The sequence below is a fragment of the Diorhabda sublineata genome, chromosome 8, assembly GCF_026230105.1.
Source record: "Diorhabda sublineata isolate icDioSubl1.1 chromosome 8, icDioSubl1.1, whole genome shotgun sequence".
In the NCBI taxonomy this organism is placed as follows: Eukaryota; Metazoa; Arthropoda; class Insecta; order Coleoptera; family Chrysomelidae; genus Diorhabda; species Diorhabda sublineata.
In genome coordinates this window covers 3070438-3096252 of record NC_079481.1, presented here as the reverse complement: position 1 = coordinate 3096252, position 25815 = coordinate 3070438, and the positions used below count along the sequence as shown (strand labels likewise).

Here is a 25815-nt window from a genome sequence, read left to right as displayed (position 1 = left end):
ACGTTTTAGTTGTCTGACCACAATTTTCTTTCTTCTTTTCACATAGTTATTTCAAGTTGAATACACTGTTTACACCACCACTACACCAACACTCACAATAACACTATATGACGCGCGTTTCGATAACCAAGTTATCGTCTTCAGAGAAATGCAACTGTTGCGGCTAGGGTATATGCCATACAATATCCCCAAAGACGTCATCTCGGTAGCAGAGCTTTTCGTCGACTCATACACCTCTTAAGACGACTGGAAATGTAAATCTTCCTGTATTTAGAAGACGCGGCAGAGGTCGTTCAGAGGAAAATACAATAAATGTTTTGGCATATCTGCAATTTACCCCGCATTTAAGTATTAGAACAATAAATAGAGACTTGGGGATAAGCAGAACCACCGTTCAAGACCCCCTGAAAGGAAAACCATAGCGAAAACGAGATTCGTACAACGACTAGTAAGTTGTTAAAGCAGTACGAGAATCGACATGTTAAGACACAGATTTAATCACAAACAAACAGAGGATAAGTTTTTCTAATATTTTCTTTAATTTCTAATAATTTTCTACATATACAAACAATTGAAGGGCACCGTCAACATGTAGACCAAGAAACTTGATCGTATTAAATCACTGTTGAGTTTTAAAGCTGGTAAAGCTCCTTTATAGGATAAAACTAAAGTTTTTAGCTGGCAATTTGCTCGAAACTTTGTCATTAGTTTTTACCAATTGTTTCCGACATTCAAAGTAAGATACAAACCATTTTGAGGGATCACCTCGGGTACCAGTATATTCTAATTTGTTAATCAGAATTTCATGATCAACACAATCAAAGGCATTAGCGAAATCACAATTTGGTATGGTGACGGGATTATATTGATAGGCTATATTTAAAAAGGTAAGCACTCACAGGATAATATTGAATAGATAGAGGGAAAATGGCAAAAAAGCAACCGCATTTGCAGTAAAATAAAGTGCACTCTTATCAAGACAATGTAATTTATTCACTTCATTTATCGTCTGGGTAAAAATCCACGAATTATACTTCGATTTGGCTTAGCACCCACCGTACTTACCAGATCTGGTCCCCAGCAACTTTTTCCTGTTTCCTAATCTCAAAGTTTCACTTGCAGGAAAGAGATTTTTTAGACTTGAATGAAAACTATGTCCGAAAATAAAAAATATTGTGGAAAAATATATTTTGCTTCTTTGTTAGGTCTTTGTTAGAAAACTCTTCAGACAACCTTCATAATTCCCATAACATACGACCACTCGTCATAATTGTCCCTACTAATTAGTTCTTGGATACTATTAAATTGTACTGTAATAAGCTACATTACGTTGCTATTTCAAGTCCAGGAAATTATACATTAAATCACAAAGCCGGTAAAGTAACTTTAACTTTAACGGATTTAAACATCTAATTTCAAACAAATAATATTAAAGCAACTTATAATAAAGTTACTCTGTGTGATATCACCGCAATTTACACATCAAGTACCTTTTTTTTAAGTTTAGTAAGTATGAAATGAAACATTCTGGAATATTTACGGCCCTGAAATATTTAAAAGGACATGTATAGAAATTCTGAACTCGGTCCCCTCTATACTTCCACTTTAATACCATTTCCTGGCATTATAACTGATAACTGTGAAGGAGACCACTTTTCGATGAAAGTCACGTTTTACTTTTATACTCGCGTTGACGACGAAATTGTAAAACTCTTTATTACTTATTGAAATATCCTTATATCTGGACCCATAACTGGTTCATATTTTTCCAGTGAGTTTAATCAAATTAAGCATTTTGTTATTGATATGAGAGTTGTCTGAAAAGTTGTCGACCTCAACCTGAATACATCACACTACAAGTTGGGAAGTATATTTGGGCATGCGCTAAAATTTAGCCATTTTGGATGCTTGGTTCCTGTTACGCAATTATAGTAGAAGTGAGTTGTGAAGATTTTTCTAAAAAAGGGAAGAATTAAGTATCATGCTTTGGTTGAACATTTGTTTCTAAAACTCAAAAGCCTATACAAATGAAAGAGGAGTTAGGTACTATGTACCGTAAACCCTACAACATAATTTACGACCGTTTGGGCAGCTGAATTTAAGCATATCAGCTTCACCGAAGACGTACGAACTGCAACAACCAGCCATTTTATCGAAAATGTTCAGCAAATGGTTTCTAAACGACGCTAGGATTAAATTTAGAGGGATAAAACATCCCAAGAGATACAAAAAAGCCAATTAGAGCCTTCCAGAAATAAATCACAGTATCCTCCGATTATGAATTATTAGAAACACTCCCTATGTTGGATTACGATAATTTATTGTCTCCTTATCCTCTTATGTTTATGCTGACCTCTCGAAATAATCCCAAGCAAAAAAAAATCCAAGAAAACTTGTCCGAAAATGTTCACCTTCATCAGCTGCAAGCTAAAACTTAGATTTCAGGAAGAAGGAATTATGGCACTTTTCCAGAAGACCATATAGAAGTTAATGACACCAATTTTCATCATGTGGAAATTCTAAAGAAAAGTTAGTTAGCAGTCAGCTGTTATATTATTAAAACGTTGTCAGGAATGTTCTAAATGTATAAAAGTAATAAATAAATGTTTTCAAAATTGATTCTTCGCCTGCGGTGATTTATTTCGGCCCTCACTGAAGCTGTATATGCAGCATGGATGCACCACTACACTTTTGATACAAAAAATCAGTCAAAAGAGTTGATTTCAAATGGCGAACCTGCTCCCAAAAATGCAAAGAAGTATCATTGGCCAGAAAAGTGGTGGCTTCTGTTTTTTGAGAGTCATGTGACTGTGTTCATGGACTATCTTCAAAAATCTTAAATAAACCCATTGATAAGTAAGATAAAGGCATGAATTCCGCAAAACCAACCGCTTTCAAAGAAAAATAAATTGCTGGAAATTAAAAATTATTATGGAGAAAAATGTCATCTCCATTATTAGGTTAGAAACTTTTTAGACAATACGCGTATATTTCGAGAAGTAAATTGTCACCTTTTATTGCCTCTCACACAAAGCTAATGGATAGCATCCATCTATATTGCATCAAAGCCTTGATTCATTTAATTCCGCCTCTAATTATCAAACTGAAAATTATTCCCTGTCGCTTAAATTCTGTATTTCACTGTAAATACTTTAAAATGCATCAATTATTGTCTAGTACTATCATATCTCCTCCCATTTAAACAAGCTCTTATGTTAGAACTATATATAGAGTTTGGAATGAAAATATGAAATCAGCAAAACTTGTGTAGGACACTTACAACAGTGGAGAAGCGGAAAAAAACTGCCTGAAATTTGTGGTACCTATGGTTTGGAGAGAACCCAAAAATCACATCGATTGTTTGTTATTTTTGTCTATCAAATATTAGTGGAATTAATAGAAACAATAGTAGTAAGTGGACGCCTCCTGATTTAGACTTTGCAAGACGCCCAGTCCCTCACTCAGTGCCAATACCAACATTTCAGACGCTAGCAGAGCTCTTTGAGGATGAGTATTGTCTTTCTGATCATCCTTTCGATATTAATGAAGGTGATAGTGATTTCTTTAATGTTTTAGCTAAAGTGAATTGAATGATCTCACCGGTAACCTCAACTTGTGAAAATAAGCTTCTGAGTTACTATCTAAAGCAAAAAAAAATACTGGAGTAACGAAATTATTTTACTTTTTACCTTACAAGAGAAAAGAGTGTATTGCCTTTCTTTTCTCGAGAAGACAATCTTGTATTTTGTAATGAAATAAGACAACTGTCCTTCTCGAATAATTTTTTGATTATTGCTGACTTATTGCCCATTAAACAAAAATAAAAGAAGAATACAACACTATAGCCTTTGTACTAGAAAAGATAAAATATCATGAATATCAATGGACAAGAAAGTGAGTACACTAAATATCATTATTTTTTTTGTCTTTGAGATAGCAAAGACAAAACACATCATTGGGGTAGAAAAGAGTGGCCTAAGACAGAAAGCATAGATGTCGGAAAAAAATATCATTAACAACCCCTTGAACGAAAGAAAATCATTTTACCTCCACTTCATATTAAGCTGTGGAGGCTTTTGATGAAAATGGAAATAGGTGAAAAAATTCCTCAGTTGAGCCAGGAAATAATTAGAGCAGAAATATTTAACGATTCACAAATAAGGCAACTCACCGATCATATCTTCGTAAAGTCAATGAATGGAACTGAAATAAAAGCCAGGATTTGTTTAACAATTTCAAATTCCTTCAATATGAGTATTAAGGTGTATTACTCACGTAGCCAATTAGATCACTTTCCATAAAATTTAGGAAATACCAGTGAAGAACACATTAACAAACTCATCGTCTGAAGAAAAATAAAATATCTGTAATCTTGATGCCTTTCTCGAATTACACTTGCCAAGGTTCTTCTATTTACGGTGCTACTCTTTATTCATAAGTACTTTTCATCTATTGTGCCGTTTATAACAATTCAATTTGACATACTTATACTCCGTCTCGTCTGCTTGTCTAGTCTTGTCTTGTCTCCGTCGTCGTTCGTATCTAGCTCTTCAACAGAAGCCCCGGGAACGAATCCCAGAATTTTCCAACACGCGCGTGTACATGCCTTGTAGGTTACAGAGAAAATGTCAACAACTACACAAAATAAAGTTTTTAGTTGATACAGAAAGTTGAAATTCACTCATAAATCCGAAATTAGAGTATAAATTTCACAACCATGGCAATTTTAAAGAGAAATATAACAATAATAAAACTGTTCATAATACCAACTATAACGACACAGTAGTTTATATTCCGTTATTTAATATTTTCCATACATGAGAGTTTCATAAATTTTATGTTCGCAAGTTAATTGAGAAATTTGATGGTTTAGCTCACTTTTTATATAGAAATAACTGATTAAAACTCAATTTTACTGTATTAACCACAGAATTTTTTTGCAATAGAAAGAAGGAAAACTCAAAAAAATCATCTCACACACTTTTAATACATTATAATCAGAATGTACACTTTGACCACTCCGTAATAGTGTTTTTCAAAATACATCAAAGTATCTAAAATGAATGGAAATTTTGAAGTGATTTTCAAATGAAATTTTTGGACTTTTGCGTATTAAATATGGCGAAAATATCATGCACATCCTCAAAGTAAGACATTGTTTCAGCATTGAAACTAACTAGAAAAATCCAGACGACTATAGAAATTTAATCTTAAAAAAATTATATTTCATGAATACTCAATCAACATTTATTGCATATTCATTCAAAATTTGTGAAATTGTAACGCATTTCTTTCAATAAAACTCTTTAAAAGATTCGAAAATAAAATTTATAATTGGCGCAGTCACAGTAGGATTCGTGAGGTCGTGTGGTTTTACGCGCTCTATCGCGATAAAAAGCTCGACTCCGTATTTTTATATGTAGTGCGAAGGCATGCGATCTACGAGGGACAAGAAATAGGACTCAACCTTCAGCCTGTAAGTGTCGAGTTCCTTATGGGAATTGTTTGAATTAAAATTGGAAATATCTAGCCTTATGGTGACGATACTAAAACTTTGAATAAATTTATCAACAGATGTGAAAAACATGCAATCTATAACAATCATGATATAAACACACATGTTTTGGAGTGTAAAAAAAAAATTAGTTGGTTAGGAACAGATAAAAAATGTCAAATAAACATAGAGATATTACAGATAGAGTAGGCATGCTATAGGCGCCCATACAAGTGGGAGCGTCTGGCCGATAGAAAGAGAGAGAGAATAATTTATGTATTGCTGTCTCTGTCTAATGGCGCATGCGCGTTGATTAGATTTCGTGTACGCACTTTACCGTTGCCCGTTGAATCAGAGACACGCATGCGCAGTACGCAACAAAAGAAAGAGATAGAAATACATAAATGATTCTTTTTCTCTTTTCATTCGCGAGACGCTCTCACTTGTAGGCATGCCTACTCTATGGTAATATCTCTATGCAAATAAACCACTGCGAGGAAACTGCCCTTTATTGCGGGATATTCAGGCATAATAAAAAATATAATGTATTTGAAGAAACTTTTTAGAAGATTCAATGGCTGTATGAATGCATTTTAAGATTTCGAAATTTCGAAAAAACGAAACGAAAGCATTCAGAACTTTTCTTCAATACTTCAGTGTATGTATTGGGCCTAATTGTACAATTGGAAAGCGACAACCACCATTGGTATTAGCATTTTAGGTGGCTGGGTAGTCATAGATGAGGCGCTAGTAGTTAATGTGAAAAAAGAAGAGAAATTAAAATGTTTAATAGGTTAACCTAAACAGATACTTTTTGAATACCTTATTATCTCAAAATTTCGATATAATTATAATTAAAAACTCAATAGTTTTTCAATTAATGTATGCAGGTAATATCAAATTATGTTTTAAATAATAAAAAACAGTAGTGCCCCGAAATGATTTTTTTTCTATTGAAAATTACATGTAGAAAGGCTCTTAGTTTTGTCAATTTAAATATTTTCCAATTATTGTTTTTACAGAAAAATCGAAAAGTTTAACAGCGAAATGGAAAAAGTCTATGATGTTAAAGGATTCCGTGCTACTGAAAATTTCTCCACTGCTGAGTACTTCAAAAAATTTGGTAAAGTGTGTCCAGCAGAGAAAACAACAACGATTGGAAAATTCTTTGAGTTAATGGGTAATGTTGATTTAAGTCAATTTGGAATTGACTTCACTCAACTAGAAATAATGTGCGAGTAAGATTTTTATCATATTACAAAAAAATTTAATTATTCAAAATATATCTCCCATATTTTAGATTTGTTAAATAAAGAATAAGTAAATTCCAATTAATAGTATCTGTGTCTAATATTTTATACAAGATTCTACATCTCATTATTCTGCTTCCAAAATATGTGGGGTTTATGTGTCCCACTTCCCAAGGTGGTAAGACTATTCCATCGAAAAATCACAGAGTAGGGGCTCTGTTATTTCCATGGCTTGCTCTGAGAATCTGCAGTTGTCCTCTGCCATGTGTATCATCTTAAGTTGGTATATGATGGGTCAGTGACCTATTAGAAGACTGACCATCAGTTTAATGTCATTTCTGATCATAATAAGAAGTTCCTCAAACTTCTTAGCTGATATAATTATGGATATTTTATATGGTCTTAGACCTGGAGTACTTCTCCAGTAAGACTGATTCTTTAGCCATCTATTCAGTTCTTTAAAAGATGTGACATCTCATGAAGCCATAGTATGGAGTAATTGCCCATTTTTTGACAATGCTGTCTGCTTCCTCATTGCCTAGCATATCCTGTTGGCATGATACAGTTTGTGCTACCACACCAGCTTGGACTGGCATTCAATAGCCTTCAAGGCCTCTTGGCTATTGAAAAAATGTGATTATGCTTTCTAGAGAGGTTACTATCTGAACTGAAGGTACTTTTTTGCACAATGATCTTAAATTGATGGTCTGAATCTACTCTCATTTCCTACTTATAGTTTATATTTATATTTTTTCTAGTGTTGAAAATCTTAGATTGCCAAACGAACCTGTACATATGCCAATTGATATTCCAGAAAAATTATGCACCCAAACAAAATTACCAGATATTTTTCCTATAAATAAAGAAGCAAGACATTTGAATATGATAAGAACAAAAGAGGCTTTAGACTCAATAAGAACTGCTCCAGATTTCAAATTTGGAGGTAAAAGATATATAAGAGCAAATGTAGTAAGTATTCCTATTCATTTGTTTACTGAGAAAACTCATCTAAAACTGTTTGGTATGATATTGATAAAATTAAGAACATCCTTCTAATATTTTTATGAAAATCTACAATGGATAATTCATACATTTTTCCAATGCTCCCAATAATATCATTCTTTTAAAATATAAGCTGGAAATGCAACAAAGTCTCATATGATTTTATAATATTCTATTTTTTATGGGATGCAAATCAGATTAGTTTCCATGACAAAATAACGACGATTTATTATTGAATAGAAACATCTAAATTTACATTCCACATGAATATTATCTATTTGTTACAAACTTTTCTTATATATCCAGAATTTTCTTTATTCAAATTCATTCACATTGATCCCTACTATCTCCTTTGCATTTACTGTTCTGAGCATGCTACATTTATTGTTCTAGCTTCATCTATATTTTTCCATGTGTGATTTTTGATTATTTTTTATAGTTTTCATCTGTTAGTGCAGGAAATAGCTGATTGTTTCCAAAGTTTCTAAATTTTTTCAAAAAAAATGATTAAATTCATCTGTCGTCCTTCCTTGTAAACTCTTGCAATGGCAATAAAAAAGTGGGTTCATATAGCTCATAGTAGTTCATAGTAAAATAATGGGCGGCCAAGTGCCCCGCTTAACCTTGCTAAATACTCTTGAAAAGCCATTCAGGCACTTTGGATTGAACTATGTGACGAATTATGATTCCTAACCAGTCGAAGAGGGGCGAAACTGCGGTGGCTTAGTTTTGCTGCCGGTTGGAGACCGCATAATAGCCCCAGTCGCTTCATCAATGAAATCTTGCAGCTGTTTTTTCTTGAATTTAACTCCGGACAGAAATCCCTGGATGGAGGAGGGTTGGAGGTCGAGGTAACCGAGTAACTCCCCATTCTTTGGGAGTAGTAGGTTCCATGGTGCTTATTTGCTTATGGTCCTCGCGGGAGAAGAGCAAGATTTATCTTGGTCCCTGCTTCTGCAGGGTCCTTTGAATTGATATTATTCGCGATACCTGATTAGAGACCATTTATCTCTCGGCACAATTGCTTCCACCTTGGATTAAACCTATAAAAATTAGCCGTCCTTTGTGCCAAACCTCTTTCTGATGTAGGCGCCCCCGAGGAGGGCAGTTGCTGGACCCCCTCACCAGCGTCAAGGTCCAACGGCTCCATGTATATGAATCAATCAATAAAAATTTAATACCTCTCACAACAAATAATGTAATTCATGCGGATTTTCAATGGAACTGTAATATATTAAATCATTTTTGTTTTTTAAGGCTGAAACGAGGAACACAGATGATAATCAAGATATTTGTCCCGGTGATGATTTTATTTATTCAATTATAATTTACAAGCCTTGTAGTATATATCGAGGTCCGAAAAATTCAGGAGAAAAGTTGAGATTTGGATTCGAAATTGAAGCACTGGGAAGAAATGTTTTATCAGATGTGATCGATATAATTGACTGTGAAAGTAATTTTAGGGTTGTTAAAGAAGTAGAAAATACTAACGCTGAGGTATCAGATTTTAAGGATGCTAAGGTATGTTTTATGGTTTTTCATTCAAAATAACAAAGATAGTGCATGCTTTTAACATAAAAAAATGTCTTATATTAGGAACCAGTTCATTTCATAATAAAAATGACTTGAGAAAATGATTGATTTGTACTTTTGTAGAAAAAATATCCTTCACAAACTGTCTTTATCGACGGAGTATTTTACAATGATACTAGAATTCCAGAAGCTATTGACTTGTCACCAAAAATTATAAAATGGGCTAAGGAAAAAGATATCGGAAATTTTACCACTGCCAAAATGCAGGAAGTAAGTTGATTTAAATCTAGAAGTATATAATATCGTTGTAATGGTTTATATAATCTGATTGGAAAAAATAATTAATATTCCAAATGGTTGAATTCAACTGCACAAAATAACATAACAAACCAACGACCAAACACCTACCCATGTGTGTTTGGGTGTGTGGTTTAAAAGTGACAGCTACTTGAATAGGCTTGAATAGGCCTATTATTCCCATGTATTTGAAATTTTAATATTCGTTCAAATCAAACCATATATTGACATTTACTAGAGACTTGCCCATTTTATCTTACGTGGCTTGCCACGCATTTGATATTATAGCTGTATTATCCACATAAAATAATTGCACCATTTGTTAAATTGTCTAAAAGGTCTTTAATGTGTAAGTCATCGTAATAATATCACCCTATCCACTTTTAATTTCCTTAAATCTTACTGATTGGTATCCATTAAGTAATTCTCAGCAGATTGTTAGCATTTCCTATGATACCATAATTATATAGTTTGTCTATGTCATCATGGTTAATTGTATAGAAACATAAGTTAATTTTGTTGAGAGTCTATTTAGATAATTAATTTCGTGCTTTGTTTTAGGTGACCCTTTCATCATTGAAACCACGTTTCGGTTATCCATACGTCTATATCCATCAAGGTGATTGTGAGCATATTTTCGTATTTAGCGATGCTCGATTAATACAAACAGAAGATTGTCTCACAAGTAACAAATATCCAAAAATCACTTCCTTCAGTAGAACAGTCAACATTATGTGCTTCATTTGTGGATCAAGACCATCTATGTGGATGGTTAATAAATGCCAATTATTTCCACAAGAAAAAATTTTCACCTGTACAGAATGCTGTGATTCATATTTATATTTAAATAATAATAAGGTTACAGATTTTAAGCTATTTCCATTTTTTCAACAAAAATGAGTTTGAATTCAATTTGATGCTACTTATAAGCTATAAAATATATTTATTTTTTGTTCTTTGATATTATGAATAACTGTAATTGTTGTGATTTAAAACAATGTTATTAGACAAGAACTAGTTGGCTAAGTATTTGATATTTGCACTAATTTTAATAAATCTCTGCATTTATTAAAACAAAAAATATCAAGCTGGCAGCAAACATCCAGTTCCACTAACCTTGTATTTATTTGAATTTATTTTGTGAACATCAGTTTCAAATTTGATATCAGCTTAATCTGCTATCTCACAGAGCTGACTTGTAGGTCCCCTTCTATTTAATTTTTCCATTAATGCGGAATACAATAAAAAATATTTACTCTGACATTAAAACCTGCGAAGTTAATCAAATATTTTATACAAAGAATAAGCTCTTAATTGGTCCCATAGAAATAGTCCAAACTTTCAATTAATTTTTTGCAAATGCTGGGAACAATTTAGCAAGGGAAATTAAAAAACCAATGATACTGTCACAAAATTAAGCCTCATACCGTATCTTCCTTGAACTCGCGAAGGCCTTTGACACTGTTAGTCATTCGCAGTTGTTGGAATCTTTGCGGGACTTTTCCTCTTAACCCTTGATATAAACAATATGTTCCTTTTGGATTACTATAGTATTAAAGCCACATCTGAAATATCAAGTCTATATTATGACACTCTAATAAACATATATTTTATTTTATCAAAATAACATATTAGTATATTAATTGGTAATTGCGGTTAATTTGTACAAGGCAATCTATCCTTAATCCATTCCATACATCCTCAAGATTCCTTTAAAATTAATTTCATCAAAAAAACAGATACCTGCTAGATCAAGCGGTAGGATCTTAGACTATTTAGACCAGAGCGGTGACAAAGAGTTGCATCCGATATTCAAGAAGTTGGGCTCAAGAAGGAGAGGAGCCTAAAGAGATTCTTCTTGTCTTGTTAATCTAATTTTTTTAAAACTATTAAACGCAAAATAATATAAATAATCAAAAAGCTATATGTATTAAAGCAATCTTTAATGTAGGAGGCTTGATATAATTTGCATTCCAACAAAAAAAACGACGAATAGTTCAAAATCTGTTTAAAGCTGAGTATTGATAACGGCACTTAACTAAGTGTGTCTATATATTTTTAAAGTGCCGTTGAAGCAAGACAAATATTGTGCTCTTAATAATTAATAACATTTTCAGAAAACATCTTCACTTTTTGCTGATCAAATGCATCAACTCCGTGTTAATCTTGCATTACATTTTTTAAAACTGTGTAGTACGAAAACGAACTTTTCAGGACCTGAAAAGCAAAATCAAGTCAAACCAATGTCATTAAGTATAATATTTAATGAAATGATAAGATGTAAAATTTCTAGAGAAGTATGTAGTGGTTACATTATTATGGGGGTGGCGAGAACGTTTAATCATTATAAAAAAATAATTAAGATTCGGTAACCACGTAATAATAGTTATCTATTATATACTATTAGCTTAAAAATTTTTAAAAGAAAATGCACAATGTCACAACTTGAAAGAATTTGAAACATGGAGATCACAAGCAAATAGAGAAGTAATGCATGTCAAAGGAAAAACGAATTACCCAATGAAAATGAGATTGAGATAATGGGAATTCCATTATCCTAATGTCTGTAACGATTTAATTTTAAAGAGTTATTCTTATACAGAACTCACATTCTGTCATATTGCCTTGATTCACCTATCATACTCGGTTTTTATCGCATACTAGGATTTTCATTTAATCTGATCGCTATATTATTAATTGAAAACAAAATCTTATTAAAAATTTATTCCTCTGAATTCAATTTAAGAAAGAAACGTTACTGTCCGTTCTCTCTTTGTATTTATTGTTAACGAAATTGTAACAACAAGATCTATTTTTTTTTAAGCTAATAATTATACGGAGTAAGTCTTATAAGTAAATAGAAACGGCCCTTCTGCATCTATACAATTTTCCAAGCGAAATTTCAGGAAAGTCTTGACTGGGGATGTCTTTAAGCGAATTCGAGTAAAACGAAGTCTGGCGGGGCGATCTCGGAGCTGTAGGCCAGCTGAAATATGACAATAGTCTCGTTTTTTGTCAGGTAGTTAGTCATGAAGAAGGCCGATTGAACGGGTGCTTTGTCATAGTAGAGCCTCCAATAATCCTTGATCTCCGACCTGATGCGATTTATCCTTTGGTTTTAACCTTCGTAGCAATTCGCCCAAAAATGTAGCAAAAACTAGAAATGTCTTCCACCTATTCCCGGCCATTTCGTAACAGCTTGTGGCCCCAAGGCAACTAGGATTTCGAGAGACAATCTTCCCCAAAGGCTCTCTCTGAATTATTGCAAAAGTCTCCGAAGCTAGCGCGTGTCCTAGAGTCTCCGCAAAACTTAATCTCATAACGCTTACAATCGCTTTTTCGATACTGACTTGTATCATCCTGTTGTTACAGAAGCTGCTCGGAGCTTACTCTGGCATGGTCCGCTGTGTTCCCGGAACTTTACTACTAGTATAAAATGTCTTATTGAGATCCGATTTCTTCATAAATAGATCAAATATTCGTTGTATATAGACTTCATTGAAAATGGTGTATTACCCCATCATAACATATTTTTAATTTTATTTTGGATTCGTTCCAAATTCAAGTTATTCTTACCTTCAAAAATGTTTCCAATGATACTCCAATGAGTCCATGAATATGAAATTTGATTGGTTTTTGAGAAATCTGAATAAGGTACATTATATCTTTTTGAAACTCCTTCGATTTTCCCGTCCAATCGCAACTATAAGCTGCAAAGGCTATATTTTCACTCTAAAACACAGGGTGATTAAAAAAAGGTGACCTCGCCACTTCGACTTTAGTTATTCTGTCCATTTCCAAGATAAAACGAGAAGAAAAAAAATTACGCGCATTTTTACGACTTTTCCAAAACTACTGCCACCTTAAATCACCTTACCACTTTTCCGCCACTTCTTTTTATATCTGACTAATTATTCAGGTTAGATTTATTAATCAAAATGTCAAGGGAAATTATTACACATTATTTCACAACAACAAGGAAAAGTCCAGTGTTTTATATTGCATAGCCATGACGTTTCTTTTCGGTCTACGCCTCTCTTTCCTTCGATCTTTCCTTGTATGATCAATTGGGGTATTGTATATCTTTCTCCTCAAAGAACGTGACCCAAGTATCCAACCTTTCGCAACTTGATCAAGTTGAACAACTCTCTCTCAGTCCCCGCTCTTCTTACTACATCCTCGTTCCTCACTCTATCTGTCCACATTCTTCGAAGGGTCCACATTTCTTCCAGTTTATTGATGGACGAAATCTTTAATCTCCATGTTTCCATGCCATACGAACGCGTTCATCACATAGTTCACGTCAATTTGGACATGAGACAAATTGCTGCAAAAAGGATCCTCAAATGTTTGAATGTTGACAAAAGCGTGCAAGGGTAGAAGCATCGCGTGGATGAGACTTGGGTACGTTTCTACGATCCAGAAACAAAGCAACAATCGATGGAACGGCGACACTCCGGTTCTCCAAGACCTAAGAAGTTTCGTGTCCAGAAATCTGCTGGAAAAGTTCTTGCTTCAGTTTTTTGGGATTGCCATGGAGTAATGATGATTGATTTTTTGGATAAGGGTAGAACAATAACTGGAGATTACTCTTCGACATTACTGACCACTCTACGGGAAAAAATGAAAGAGAAAAGACGCGGAAAGCTATCCAAAGGTGTTTTGTTTTTGCAGGACAACGCCCCTGCACACAAATCTCATGTTGACATCATCTCTTACCTCAAAGTGGCAGTTTGGCACTTAAAATTGCATTTCTACTTATTGCCATGCACTTGGTTTTTGTTGCATTTATTTTTAAGCCATATGATTTCCCAAAATTATTTTGCATCTCGAGTACGTTGTCTGTGAGTATTACCGTATCGTCCGCATAGCGAATATTGTTCAGCGGGTATCCATTAACTCTAACGCCATAATCAGAGCCCTCAAGAGCCTCAGCACAGACATTCTCTACATAGAGGTTGAACAGCATAGGAGACAAAAGACACCCATGGCGTACCCCTATTAAAACTTTGAAGTCTTCTGTGTTGATTGTCTGATTCGTGCTTTATGGTATAATAGTTATTCAAAGTGAAATTGTGCCTGACGTGTGCCTAACCTAACCTAACCTATAACTTTAGCGATTTTTTAATCATTTCAGGCGTTATATTTTTGTTTCGCAAAACTGTAATCGTTTATCAGAATCATCTTTATTTAAAGGTGTAATTGCACTTTATAAGGATGAAATTCATTTTTATCCTCACAGATCTTTCACTAATATCGTTATTCGTGAGTTTTGATATTGAATTATTATGTTCTTTCTGTACACTCGGAATAATCACTTTACGTCTATTTTTTTTTTCGTCCGTGGCCGGTAATATTTTTAATAATTTCCCTTATCTTGTAAAATCAAATGTGACAAAGCAATTAAAACAAATTGAAAATCCCAACTAAATGGTGTTATTCGAATATATGTTTTTACACTGACAAATTGGGAATAAATGTGATTTGATCCAAAGGTCAAAATGGATGAACATTTTTCAAGCTGTCATTTTTAGTACTAGCAATTGAATTCAATGTTTGCTAATTTTTTTTCACTGTTTTATCTACATAACTCTAATCATATAGTTAAATTTATGATGGCCAAACTTTAATCAATTACCTTTTTGGTCACCTCGGTTGCGAACCAAGAATAGTAGAACAAAAATAGCATTATCGCTAATTGGAATCCACTTAAAAACAAAACATCTGCGTCTACTTTTTTATACTAAAAAAATATCACCGTCATCTGAATAGTCAACATAAAATATTATTAAGACTCACACAAGTGCGATGAAAAGTAATAATTAATTTATGAAACTCAAATTGTAAAATCAAGGTCATGGCTGCACCAAAATATATACATTTTTTTCATACTGTACTGTAAAGTCGACTTCACAGTACTAATTTGAGTCCGGAAAATGGCACTTTATAGTCCTAGAGCTGGCTACAAAAAACAGGGTCGATAAGGTGCGCGCCATTTCAGCTTGTAAACTGGCGGCTCCCACTTAATACATCACCGAACGCCACTTCTTAAGGTCAGCACAGGTCGGATATGAAAATGCCAGCCGGTTTTCCCGAACGAAAAAATTGGCTGAAAAACCTCATAACGGGCGCGCGTGAAACCTTTAGTAACGTGGGGTTCAAACCTCAAATAAGAGCGGTGTAATAGCGCAAGAAGTTTTACGTGCCGGAAAACCCCCGAAAAAAATTGAAGAAAATCGGCGTATATTTGAAATGAAAATTTTTCGTATTCGGCTTAATGGAAAATTATTTTTGATGTCTCCATTCAAAATACCTGTTTGAGCTACCCGAAATTAAAAAAAATCATCAAGATACGATGAAAACTCGCTGAAATATAATCATTTTTTATCGCGCGCGTAAATGAATTAAAAAAAAAATTAGAAGCCCGTTTTTGCGTTGTTGGCGGCGGCTGGAGTAGGTGGAAAATGAGTAAGCGCTATAAAATAACGCGCGCGATAAAAAATGATTATATTTCGCGCACGTTTCGAGGTTTTTTAGATGAGTTTTCCGACACTTTCGATCACTTCTTACGAGGGTTTTCCGGCCTGCAAAACTTCTTGCACTATTACACCGCTCTTATTTGAGGCTTAAACCGCACGTTACAAAAGGTTTCGCGCGCGCCCGTTATGAGGTTTTTCAGATGAGTTTTCCGACACTTTCGATCACTTCTTACGAGGGTTTTCCGGCCTGCAAAACTTCTTGCGCTATTACACCGCTCTTATTTGAGGTTTGAACCCCACGTTACTAAAGGTTTCACGCGCGCCCGTTATGAGGTTTTTCAGCCAATTTTTTCGTTCGGGAAAACCGGCTGGCATTTTCATATCCGACCTGTGCTGACCTTAAGAAGTGGCGTTCGGTGATGTATTAAGTGGGAGCCGCCAGTTTACAAGCTGAAATGGCGCGCACCTTATCGACCCTGTTTTTTGTAGCCAGCTCCCCGTCTATTACGGTATCCAGTACTCTTAAATTCTCCCAATCCTATTTGAAATAATAATAATTGTTAAGAATGTTACCTTAATGACTTCTGTTAATTTTTATTGTTTTCAATAATAGAAGACTAATCAAAGAAGCTATTTTTCAGCAAAGTTGTCAAATACGACATTTCATATTTTAATTCTTTCTATTTAAAACCGAAAACAGTATGATTACAGTATTCGATTAGATATTTTTGACTCGGCTCCTTCGTCGCCTCGCCCTTAAACATCTATCTCGAACCGTATTAAATCTACTAAGCTAAATAAAGATCGCGCATTTCAATTGCATAGTTCTTATCCAGTCGGAAGCTGTTTGTCTTTCAAACAAAATGAATCTATCCAATTGTTCCTTCGAATTTAACTACTTTGGAAATATTACATATTATTCGTTTGTTTAACGCTCCAACTCAAATAATAATTTTAACACATCGCAATTCTTAACTTATCAATTTCCAGACGATGAATACATATTAGAGTTAGTACACATTGGTGTTTAATTTTGCCATAATACTATTACGAAAAACACATTATTTCAAGCTTTTGAATACCAATATATTCATCGTTGGGAACTGAAAATATGGTTAAAGTGTAGCTTCGTGATATTACATTGCGCCAACTCTGTATTATCACTAAAAAATCACTTTCCTGCGTTCAGTATGCTGTGATTTCAGCCATTGGTGCCAATAAATCCTTGTTTCGATAAATTACTTTCGAAAAATATATGTTTCTAAAAATAGGATATTTAAAAGTTGTTTTCAGTTATCAATGTTTTGCCGGTTTCAGAATCCATAGAATGACCTTCATAGAAAACATGTTTTACCGGCTAGAATCTGTCAGGATTTAATTTGCTGTCACTTTTGTGAGATTCAATACCATTGGTGGGCGACCTTTTAGATTGATCGATGCATTTTTCGTTGTAATTTAAACAAGGAATTTTATATAGTATGCTAGTCAATGTATTAGTATTTTTGATTTTATTAAAAATAGAGTGGAGTGCAGGGTGCTAGTTTTTTGCATGTGCTGTGCGTGGCTTAACCTTGAAATGCCACAAGAAGTCGAAATTTTCATTTAAAAAACCTATTTGACTAATTCAGCTTTAGGTGTTTGAAAGAGTACATGGATAATTTTGATTGAAATGTTTCGTATACAAAAATCTGGCGGATTTCGCATTCATAAATACGTAGAAAATGAATCCATCTGCCAATTTAGGATTTCACAACGAACATAACAAATATCTACTGATTGGTTGTTCGATAATTTTTATCCGTCGTTTTCTTTTGAGAGCTCAAAATTGTATACTTACAGTCGATAAGAGGAGAAGAGTTATGGATAGTGCAGTGCAACAGGTACAGAATTCACCCAAATAAATCCCATTAAATATCTTCTGAGTCAATGCGGCTAACCTAAAAGTTTGATGTTGATCGATAATTTGTGGTTGTTAAAGATTCATTTTTGTAATAAATTATGTAAATATTATATTCCTGCCCATCTGTGTATGTTTCTTTATTCTCTCAATCAATTTGCCCTTAATGCAAGTCTAAAATATTCAAAGTCAAAGCAGCCATTTTGCATCAAGTTTGAATTTATGTTCTGTACATGTTTCTTCAGTATCTCATTCAATTGGAGATAATACATTTGTATCATTTTTAAAGCACCCATTTTGGATGAGTTCTTTCATTATAAAATGACATTTTTATTTTATTTCTTCGAATAATAATAATTCATGAACATTTACTGTGACAAATATATTGATACAAAATATAGGAATACTGCTATGAATCCTTTGCATTCTACTTTCTTAGATCTTAGTTTATGTCACAACTACACCAATACTCATAATAATTAACTATCTGAAGTTTCCGTAACCAAGATGTCATCTTCAGGGACTGCTAGTAAACCGAAATTTAATAACCTGACCTCCCTGTTTTATACTAAATTTTTTGACCAATGAACCTCTTCCCAAGACAAAGAATTCCAACGGGAAAAATCCATTTTAGATGAAAATATGACAATTATATTTATTTCATGATTATGACACCTTGGTCGACAACCCTCGATTTTTTTGTCCGTCTAATTTGTGCTCTTTAAACCGCATATTGATAGAGTTCTTAGTTTGCCCAACTTATTTTTTCTCGCAATCGTTACACATAGTTTAATGAATCTTCCTCTTTTCTATCTTTTCCCATCCATTAAGTAACAATTGTTTTAATGTATTGTTGGATTTATAAACTAATTTCAAACTCTGTTGATGAGGTTTTCTAATCATTTTGTATAAACCGGACTGAAAAGTACTAAGGCAAATATTTCCTGATTTTCATCCAATAATAAAGTTTTGGATATATTGAAATTGTTGGAAATAAGAATAATTTGTTTAGGGAAAAAGGGCTTATTTTGTACAGTACACTTTATAATTTATTAGTTGAGGAATGAATGTGAAATTTCCTGCCGAATTAGTTTTTCGCGCGAAGAGGTTCATTGATGGGAAAATTTAGTATAATATTGGAACGAAGTCTTGGCCAAGTAAAGTTATTTTCATTATTATGACGGTTGCTGAACCAGAAAGTCGTTGGAAAAATAAGGTACGCAGGGTCTTAGGCACGACGCCAGTTGCTGACTTAATAACTGGGACTATTTCCACATTTTCGCTCTACCAAATCTGTTTAGTCTCAATTGCGATATCCGCGTATTTGGCCAGTTTCTCCTGGTGTTTGTTGAGAACGATATTTTGAGCATAAAGAGCGATATTGCTGCCGATATTTCAACATTTAAAATTGACATTGGTGCTGACGTGGAAAAGAAAACTAGAAACAGCTTTTATATTATAAGAGAAGGCAAACATTACAATAAAGTTTCAAATTTTGTATGTACAATATTTTGATTCAACCAGCCCTAATATTTTTATCTTAGAATGTTAGGCTTGTTGGAGATGTATTGAACGCCAACTTCTTATCAATTATTGTGTGCTCGCTATGCGTGCAGTTTTTTTTCTATAATTTTCCACCATAATATCATATGAGACTCGTATAAGTGCCAACTTGTTGAGCCACTTTTACTCTTCTCTTCGTCAAACTATCCTGCCCCAGAGATCCTCAAAGTTAAGACGATTATCTCGTAAACAAACAGTGAAATATAACAAACCCAAGAAAGCTTTTATTTCAACGAGATCAGTAGTTTTCACATCCCTAGGTTTTGAAAATGGATTGTATTTTTAGTATTTTCAACAATACATTCCAAAATTTAAGCGGAAAAAGTAATCCCCAACATTCCACTGGAGACTTAGAGCTAGACCTAGACCTAGAGGTCTAACACTAGGAAAGTAAAAAACTAGGTAAAAGTTGTTGATGTCTTTCATAATCCATCTAAAATATTTATTTTAATGTTGATGATTAAATGTGTCTAAGAACTGTTGTATATTACGTTCAATGACAAACGAAATCACATTTTGGGATTAAACTGATATAAAATGAATGTTGCAAAAGGCGTATCTGTTGGTGTTTCAATTCGTAATAATAATAAAATTCGAAAAATAGGCAACACATTTAAAATACTTAAAGCAATAAGAGAGGCCGCACAAGCTGATTGACCTAAGATAGTGACTTTTGTGAAATTATTACAGTTTTTCTATAGATTTAACAATTTATTGCATTATATAGAGAAAATAAAATATAATACTACAAAATTCTAAATATAATATACATATAAAATTATAAAACAAAATACAAAAAAAGATATTTTTTTTATTCACTAAGTTAGTGACTTATTTGGCTTTGTTTTTTGTTTGACAGTAATTGTATATTTGGATCAAGCTTCGTAACACACAGCTTTAATTATTGATCCTCTAAATGTGCATCTGTAATTTCTTCTTCTTCTTCTTCTTCTTGTAGTAGGACGAGGTCCTGTCAGGTCTGTCATCTGCCCTCTTGTGACGCCGATGTCCAGCTATCGTACCAGCGTTTTGGGGGCCTACCGATTGGGCGTCTTGTGTCTTGTTTCTGTGTTTTGGCCCATTTGGCAATCCGTTCTGGAGCCATTCGTTCTACATGGTCTCTCCATTGTCGGCGTCTTGCTCTTACCCATCTAACGACATCTTGTACTCCCAGTTCTCTTAAGGTATCTGTGTTGGGTATTCTATCGTGGAGTGTGGTATCCTTTATTGTTCGTAATATCTTCATCTCTGCTGTTCTCATTTTTCTCTTTGTTTGTGTTGTGTCTGCCCTTGTTTCTGCGGCATAGGTTAGTATGGGTCTGATACAGGTCTTGTAGATTCGCGTCTTACTTTCTATGCTCATATATTTATTTATTTCTCCATCTGTAATTTGCGTTCTTAAATTTGTTTTTATTTTTGATATGAGAGAAAAAGTTGTCTCGCAACAGTAGGTACTTCCGAAGCAGGAAAGTAAACGGCGAGCATGCTCTCGAAGGCATGGATATTCAACGGCATTTTTCCAGATTTCTATGGGATCCTTTTTAGCGTTAAAAAGGGATTTGATGATACTATCTTCCCCTAAATCAATTAACTCCATTTGTAATTCTGCAGGAGCCTCGGATATATCTATTAAATGTGGTTCAAAGGCCAGTTTCATAGCAGGAGTGTCCTCGTCAAAATCAGAAAATCTATTAGTATACTCTTTATTTTCACAGTTCTGCTCATTTAACATTTTAGCTAGCTCCGGGAAGTGTGGTGCAGATATTTCCGATCGACAAATCAATGTTTCGAAAAATGATAAATTTTTTCTAAACGCTTGGATCTTTTGCCACATTTCATAAATATACCTCGTTTCACCTTGCAGGCAAATATTTAAATTGTTTTGTTTTGATATCATATCAGATAAAAATGCAAGGTTTCTGAGAAATACCTCATCTGATAGATCACAATATGTTCCTTGTTCTTGATAAAAGTTTGTCGTCGTAAAGACAAAACTTTTATCAAAACCTGACCTCCTGTAGATCAACACTATAAGTTTCCTCATCTAAAGAGAGCATCTACCGAAATTCACGATGACGCATTGCATTTAAGCGAATATAGACTCTACCATTTTTTACTAGGTGGCAAAGGGCCGCACAAGAACCCTGCGGAGGCCGCAGGTTCCCCACCTATGGTGTATAGTTTACCTACCATGAAAATAACAGAAGTGTAAGAGAATATTTGATGCATATCAATAATGTAAAATGCATAAATAGGAACCAAAATTTTATTTTAAATGTTACTTTTTTCGAATTTCCTTGAATTACTCCATTATCCCAGCACAAATTTTCAATAGGTAAACTTTTTTATTCATGTTATTAGCTAAAATTTTCAATTTTTTTTTATCCACTGTAACAGAAGTCCGAGGTATGATTTTGACACATACCTTTCCACCTTTTCAGGTGTAAGGCATGTTGGAGTTCAGTTCCTTTTTCCACAGCAATTTCCATTCTCTCCTATCCTATGTGTTTTGTTCAATTTCCTACCATCTTATTCCTCTATTTTTCCCTGCTATCTCAATTTCTTCCCCCTCTTCTTTTTTTGTAACTTCGTGCTTCCTATATCTTCCTTATTTTGTCGTATCTTGATTTATTATCTACTTATTTTCCTCATTTCTATACTTTGTTTTCTACATATTTGTTTCTGTCTGAGTGTCCATTTCTCAGATCCAAATGTTAATATGGGTGTGCCATCTTTATATATTTCTGTTTTTATTTGTTTTGAGATTCCTTTCTGGCTAGAAACTGTGTCCTGTCGCGATTTTTTGATTCCTACCATGTTTATAGAGCTTATAGAGCTATAGTTTATCATCGATTTTATTATCAAAATCAGAAAATCGATGATTTTACTTGCATTTTCATATACAGTAGAACCCCGGTTATCCGTGCCTCGATTATCCGTGTTCGCGATTATCCGTGGTGCGAGGAGAATAGTAAAAAAAAAAAATCAGGGCGCCCGACTTTTGAGATGGAATACCCATTTCTTTCCTTGCTCAATACCACCCTTTGGAGTAATAAATTATTGAAGATTTGTTGGGTAAAAAATAAACACCTTGAATTTATTCGTATGTACGTAATTATTAAAAATATGCACCCATTCATTACAAGAAGTATCCGTATCGGAGGAGAGAAATTATGTAAAATAAAATGACCTATTATTGATTCTGAGAAGCGTTTATGCCTAAGTAGAAAGAGTCGCAAAGCCTGAATTGCTAATTCATTCCAGCAAATGGTTTTTGTTGATTTTCCCCCTACTCAAACCTCACTTTTGTTCACTTTCAGTGTTTCAGTAGCTTCTGATTAGTTTTCACCTACTGATCGGTTGGCTAGTTTCTTTGTTTATTGACTATGGCTTCAAAACGTAAGCGTGTCGTGCATTCTTTGGAACAAAAAGTGTTCATTATTAACCGTGTCTTAGATCGCGGTGAGAGTGTAAGAAAAGTGGCGGGTGAGTTTGGTGTGGGAGAGCAGACAGTGCGTGATTTAATTAAACGAAAGGATGAAATTTTGCGGTTCATATCTTCAGCTGATTCCACATCGCTGCTAGCGTCAGGAAGAAAAACAATGAGGAAGTCAACATTATCTGACATGGAATCAGCTTTGTTTGAATGGTTGAAACAAAAACGTGCTGAAGGGATTCCTATCTCTGGACCGATGGTTTGTGAAAAAGCTAAGTGGTTTCACGAAAGGTTGAATATTGATGAACCATTTGAAGCTTCACAGGGTTGGTTATTTAGATTTAAAAACCGGCATGGGATTAGACAATTAGACATTCAAGGCGAAAGTCTAAGTGGCGATTTAACAGCTGTTACAGTTTTCAATGAGGAATTTGGTTCATTGATCTGAAAATTAAACTTGTCCCCCGATCAAATATACAACGCAGATGAATCAGGGCTCTTTTGGAAAATGTTACCGTCGAAAACATTAGCTGCGCGGTGTGAAAAGTCAGCTCTTGGACATAAATCTAGTAAGGAAAGGCTCACTGTCATGACATGTTCAAATGCATCGGGTACACACAAGCTAAAACTAACAGTGATCGGGAAAGCTAAAAAACCACGATCGTTCAAAGGAACAGACGTGAAAAGACTTCCGTGTAACTATTACAGCCATCCAAAAGCTTGGATGAATCAGGCTATTTTCAAAGAATGGTTTTTTCAAGATTTCGTGCCATCTGTGAAGAAATTTCAGGAAGAAAATGGACTTCCAAAGAAAGCTGTTCTCCTACTTGACCACGCTCCTAGTCACCCATCAGAATCTACCCTGAAAACCGAGGATGGGCTAATTTTTGTCACCTACCTTCCTCCTAACGTCACATCATTGATACAACCAATGGACCAGGGCGTCATTTCTTCCTTAAAACGGAGGTATAAAAAGATTTTTCTCCGTTTCCTTCTCCAAGAAAATTGTGTCGATTCAATGAAGGACCTCCTCAAAATGTGGACAATAAAAGATGCCATTTTGGCTGTTTGTGATGCATGGGAAAACTTGCCATCGAGTACATTAAGACTTTGCTGGGCAAAAATTTTGGACCAAGAATATGGGGAAGAAGACAATATGGATGAGCACGATGATGTACAAACTTGCCTTGAACTGTCTAGATCTATTCCAGATTTCATCAATATTGACCGAAACGATATTGTTGATTGGCTACAAAAAGATGAAAATGAGGAGGGGTTTGAAATCCAAACCGATAGTGACATTGTAGCGCATTATCTTAGTAGTGATACACCATCTACTTCTCAACTGCCTGATTCGGAGGAGATTGATAGTGACACTGACAATTGTTTTGGTCCGACAGAAGAGAAAATTCAACCAACAAAAGCAATGGAAGCAATTGATATTCTTCTGAATTTTTGCGAGCAGGAAAATTTTGATTTAAACGACGTCATCAGTCTCAGAAAAATCAGGACCGAGGTGAAAAAAGTTATTGCCAACCGTAAAAAACAAAAACTGATAACATCTTATTTTCGACCTATGTAAATTCACTCCCCGATGTATTTTTCATTCTTTTTTATTTTTTAATTACTAAGAATGCATTCGATTTATGTTTTCTTTTGTATTTTGTACATAAATATAAACTGTTGTTAGAGAAAATATGTTACGTATTTACTTACAATAGCGTCTAGTAAAATATTACTATCTCCGGGAATATCTCTAATTGGTGTTAATTATGTTTGTACATGCTTATAATTGATAATTTTGATATACTGATTTACATTTCTACAAAAATTGATGTTCAATAAATTTTTTCTCGATTAACCGTGGTTTTCATTTATCCGTGTAAGGGGGACCCCACCATTACCCCGGATAATCGGGGTTCTACTGTATACATTTTAGCCCTTAGAACCTTTGGAGCTATCCTGTCAAAAAAGTTTGATAATAAAATCAAACTAACGTGGCAGATAGTAGAAATCGTAAGTACTTTCTATATTTTTTCAGTAGGTACTCCAAAACGCAGGAATCAAAAAATCGCGGACAATCACTCGCAATACGATGTAGCAACCTCCACTTAGATTGCGCTTCAAAGGCGCTTGCAAAATTGAAGCGTTGTGTTTCGCTCAATTTTTTACGTTAAAATTAGATACGATTTAATTCAATTCCAAACTCGGAAATATACTCACTTTAAGATAGATTCGTGATACAAAATGCATTTCTTCAAATTTTTTCCGAAATACGGCCCACCAAGAGATTCTATTTTGTGGCATAAAAAGTCACACTGAACTCCAAGATATAGTTGTATGCCGCCCAAAAATAAAATGGTGGACAATTTTGTTATTGTTATATATACTCCACCCAAAACTTGTTGTATATATGCTAATTGATAAAGGGGAGATTTGCTCACGTTAAATGGATACCAACAGTTATAGGGGAAACTTTTTTCAGTTTTCAATGTAGCAAGTGGGGAAATATATAAAAAAATACCCGAAAAAAAAATGATGGCTTGTAATAATATTCTTATAATGGTGAACGGTTTAATTGCTTTTTCAGCTATTTCAATTTGCTTTGAATTTTTTGGTTGGAATCGTTCTTGACTCAGTTGGGTGATCAAAGTTGAGATTTCGGTGCGATATTTGAAGAGAAAGTAGGTTTCTACGCTCCCCATACATGTAGTCGGTAATACATATAATATTTTTGCAAAATTTTCTAAATTCAAATTCAATATATATTCCATTAATTGTAAAAAGTTTAAGAAAAAACTGAACGTATTGGTGAAAATACAATATAACTTATATTTCAAAGTTGTAGTATTTTTGGTGAAAAA

At 34.1% G+C, this 25815-nt stretch overlaps 2 protein-coding genes across 2 annotated transcripts; one reads left to right on the top strand and one right to left on the bottom strand.

Annotated features, from left to right (window-relative positions):
• Positions 1–6246: 6246 nt before the first annotated feature.
• LOC130447319 (snRNA-activating protein complex subunit 3) lies at positions 6247–11753 on the top strand. Its single transcript, XM_056784072.1, has 6 exons — positions 6247–6384; positions 6517–6732; positions 7503–7713; positions 9004–9267; positions 9403–9549; positions 10138–11753. The coding sequence occupies exons 2-6, from the start codon at positions 6542–6544 to the stop codon at positions 10474–10476; spliced, it is 1152 nt and encodes a 383-aa protein (XP_056640050.1). The 5' UTR covers positions 6247–6384; positions 6517–6541; the 3' UTR covers positions 10477–11753.
• On the bottom strand, positions 11737–25656 carry LOC130447849 (odorant receptor 4-like). Its single transcript, XM_056784885.1, has 5 exons — positions 25175–25656; positions 24856–24913; positions 15215–15319; positions 13153–13308; positions 11737–11793 (listed from the first exon to the last, which is right to left on the bottom strand). The coding sequence occupies exons 1-5, from the start codon at positions 25654–25656 to the stop codon at positions 11737–11739; spliced, it is 858 nt and encodes a 285-aa protein (XP_056640863.1).
• Positions 25657–25815: the final 159 nt, after the last annotated feature.

Bases quoted from the DNA above. Each gene is read 5' to 3' on its own strand.
- LOC130447319 (XM_056784072.1), top strand. From the start codon at position 6,542: ATGGAAAAAGTCTATGATGTTAAAGGATTCCGTGCTACTGAAAATTTC. The intron at 7,714-9,003 runs GTAAGTATTCCT...TTGTTTTTTAAG, and splicing joins GATATATAAGAGCAAATGTA to GCTGAAACGAGGAACACAGA. The intron at 9,550-10,137 runs GTAAGTTGATTT...GCTTTGTTTTAG, and splicing joins CCACTGCCAAAATGCAGGAA to GTGACCCTTTCATCATTGAA.
- LOC130447849 (XM_056784885.1), bottom strand. From the start codon at position 25,656: ATGGGGAGCGTAGAAACCTACTTTCTCTTCAAATATCGCACCGAAATC. The intron at 15,320-24,855 runs GTAATGGTGGGG...ATATTTTTTTAG, and splicing joins TAGAACCCCGATTATCCGGG to TATAAAAAAGTAGACGCAGA. The intron at 13,309-15,214 runs GTAATTGATTAA...CCTGTGTTTTAG, and splicing joins CAACCGAGGTGACCAAAAAG to AGTGAAAATATAGCCTTTGC.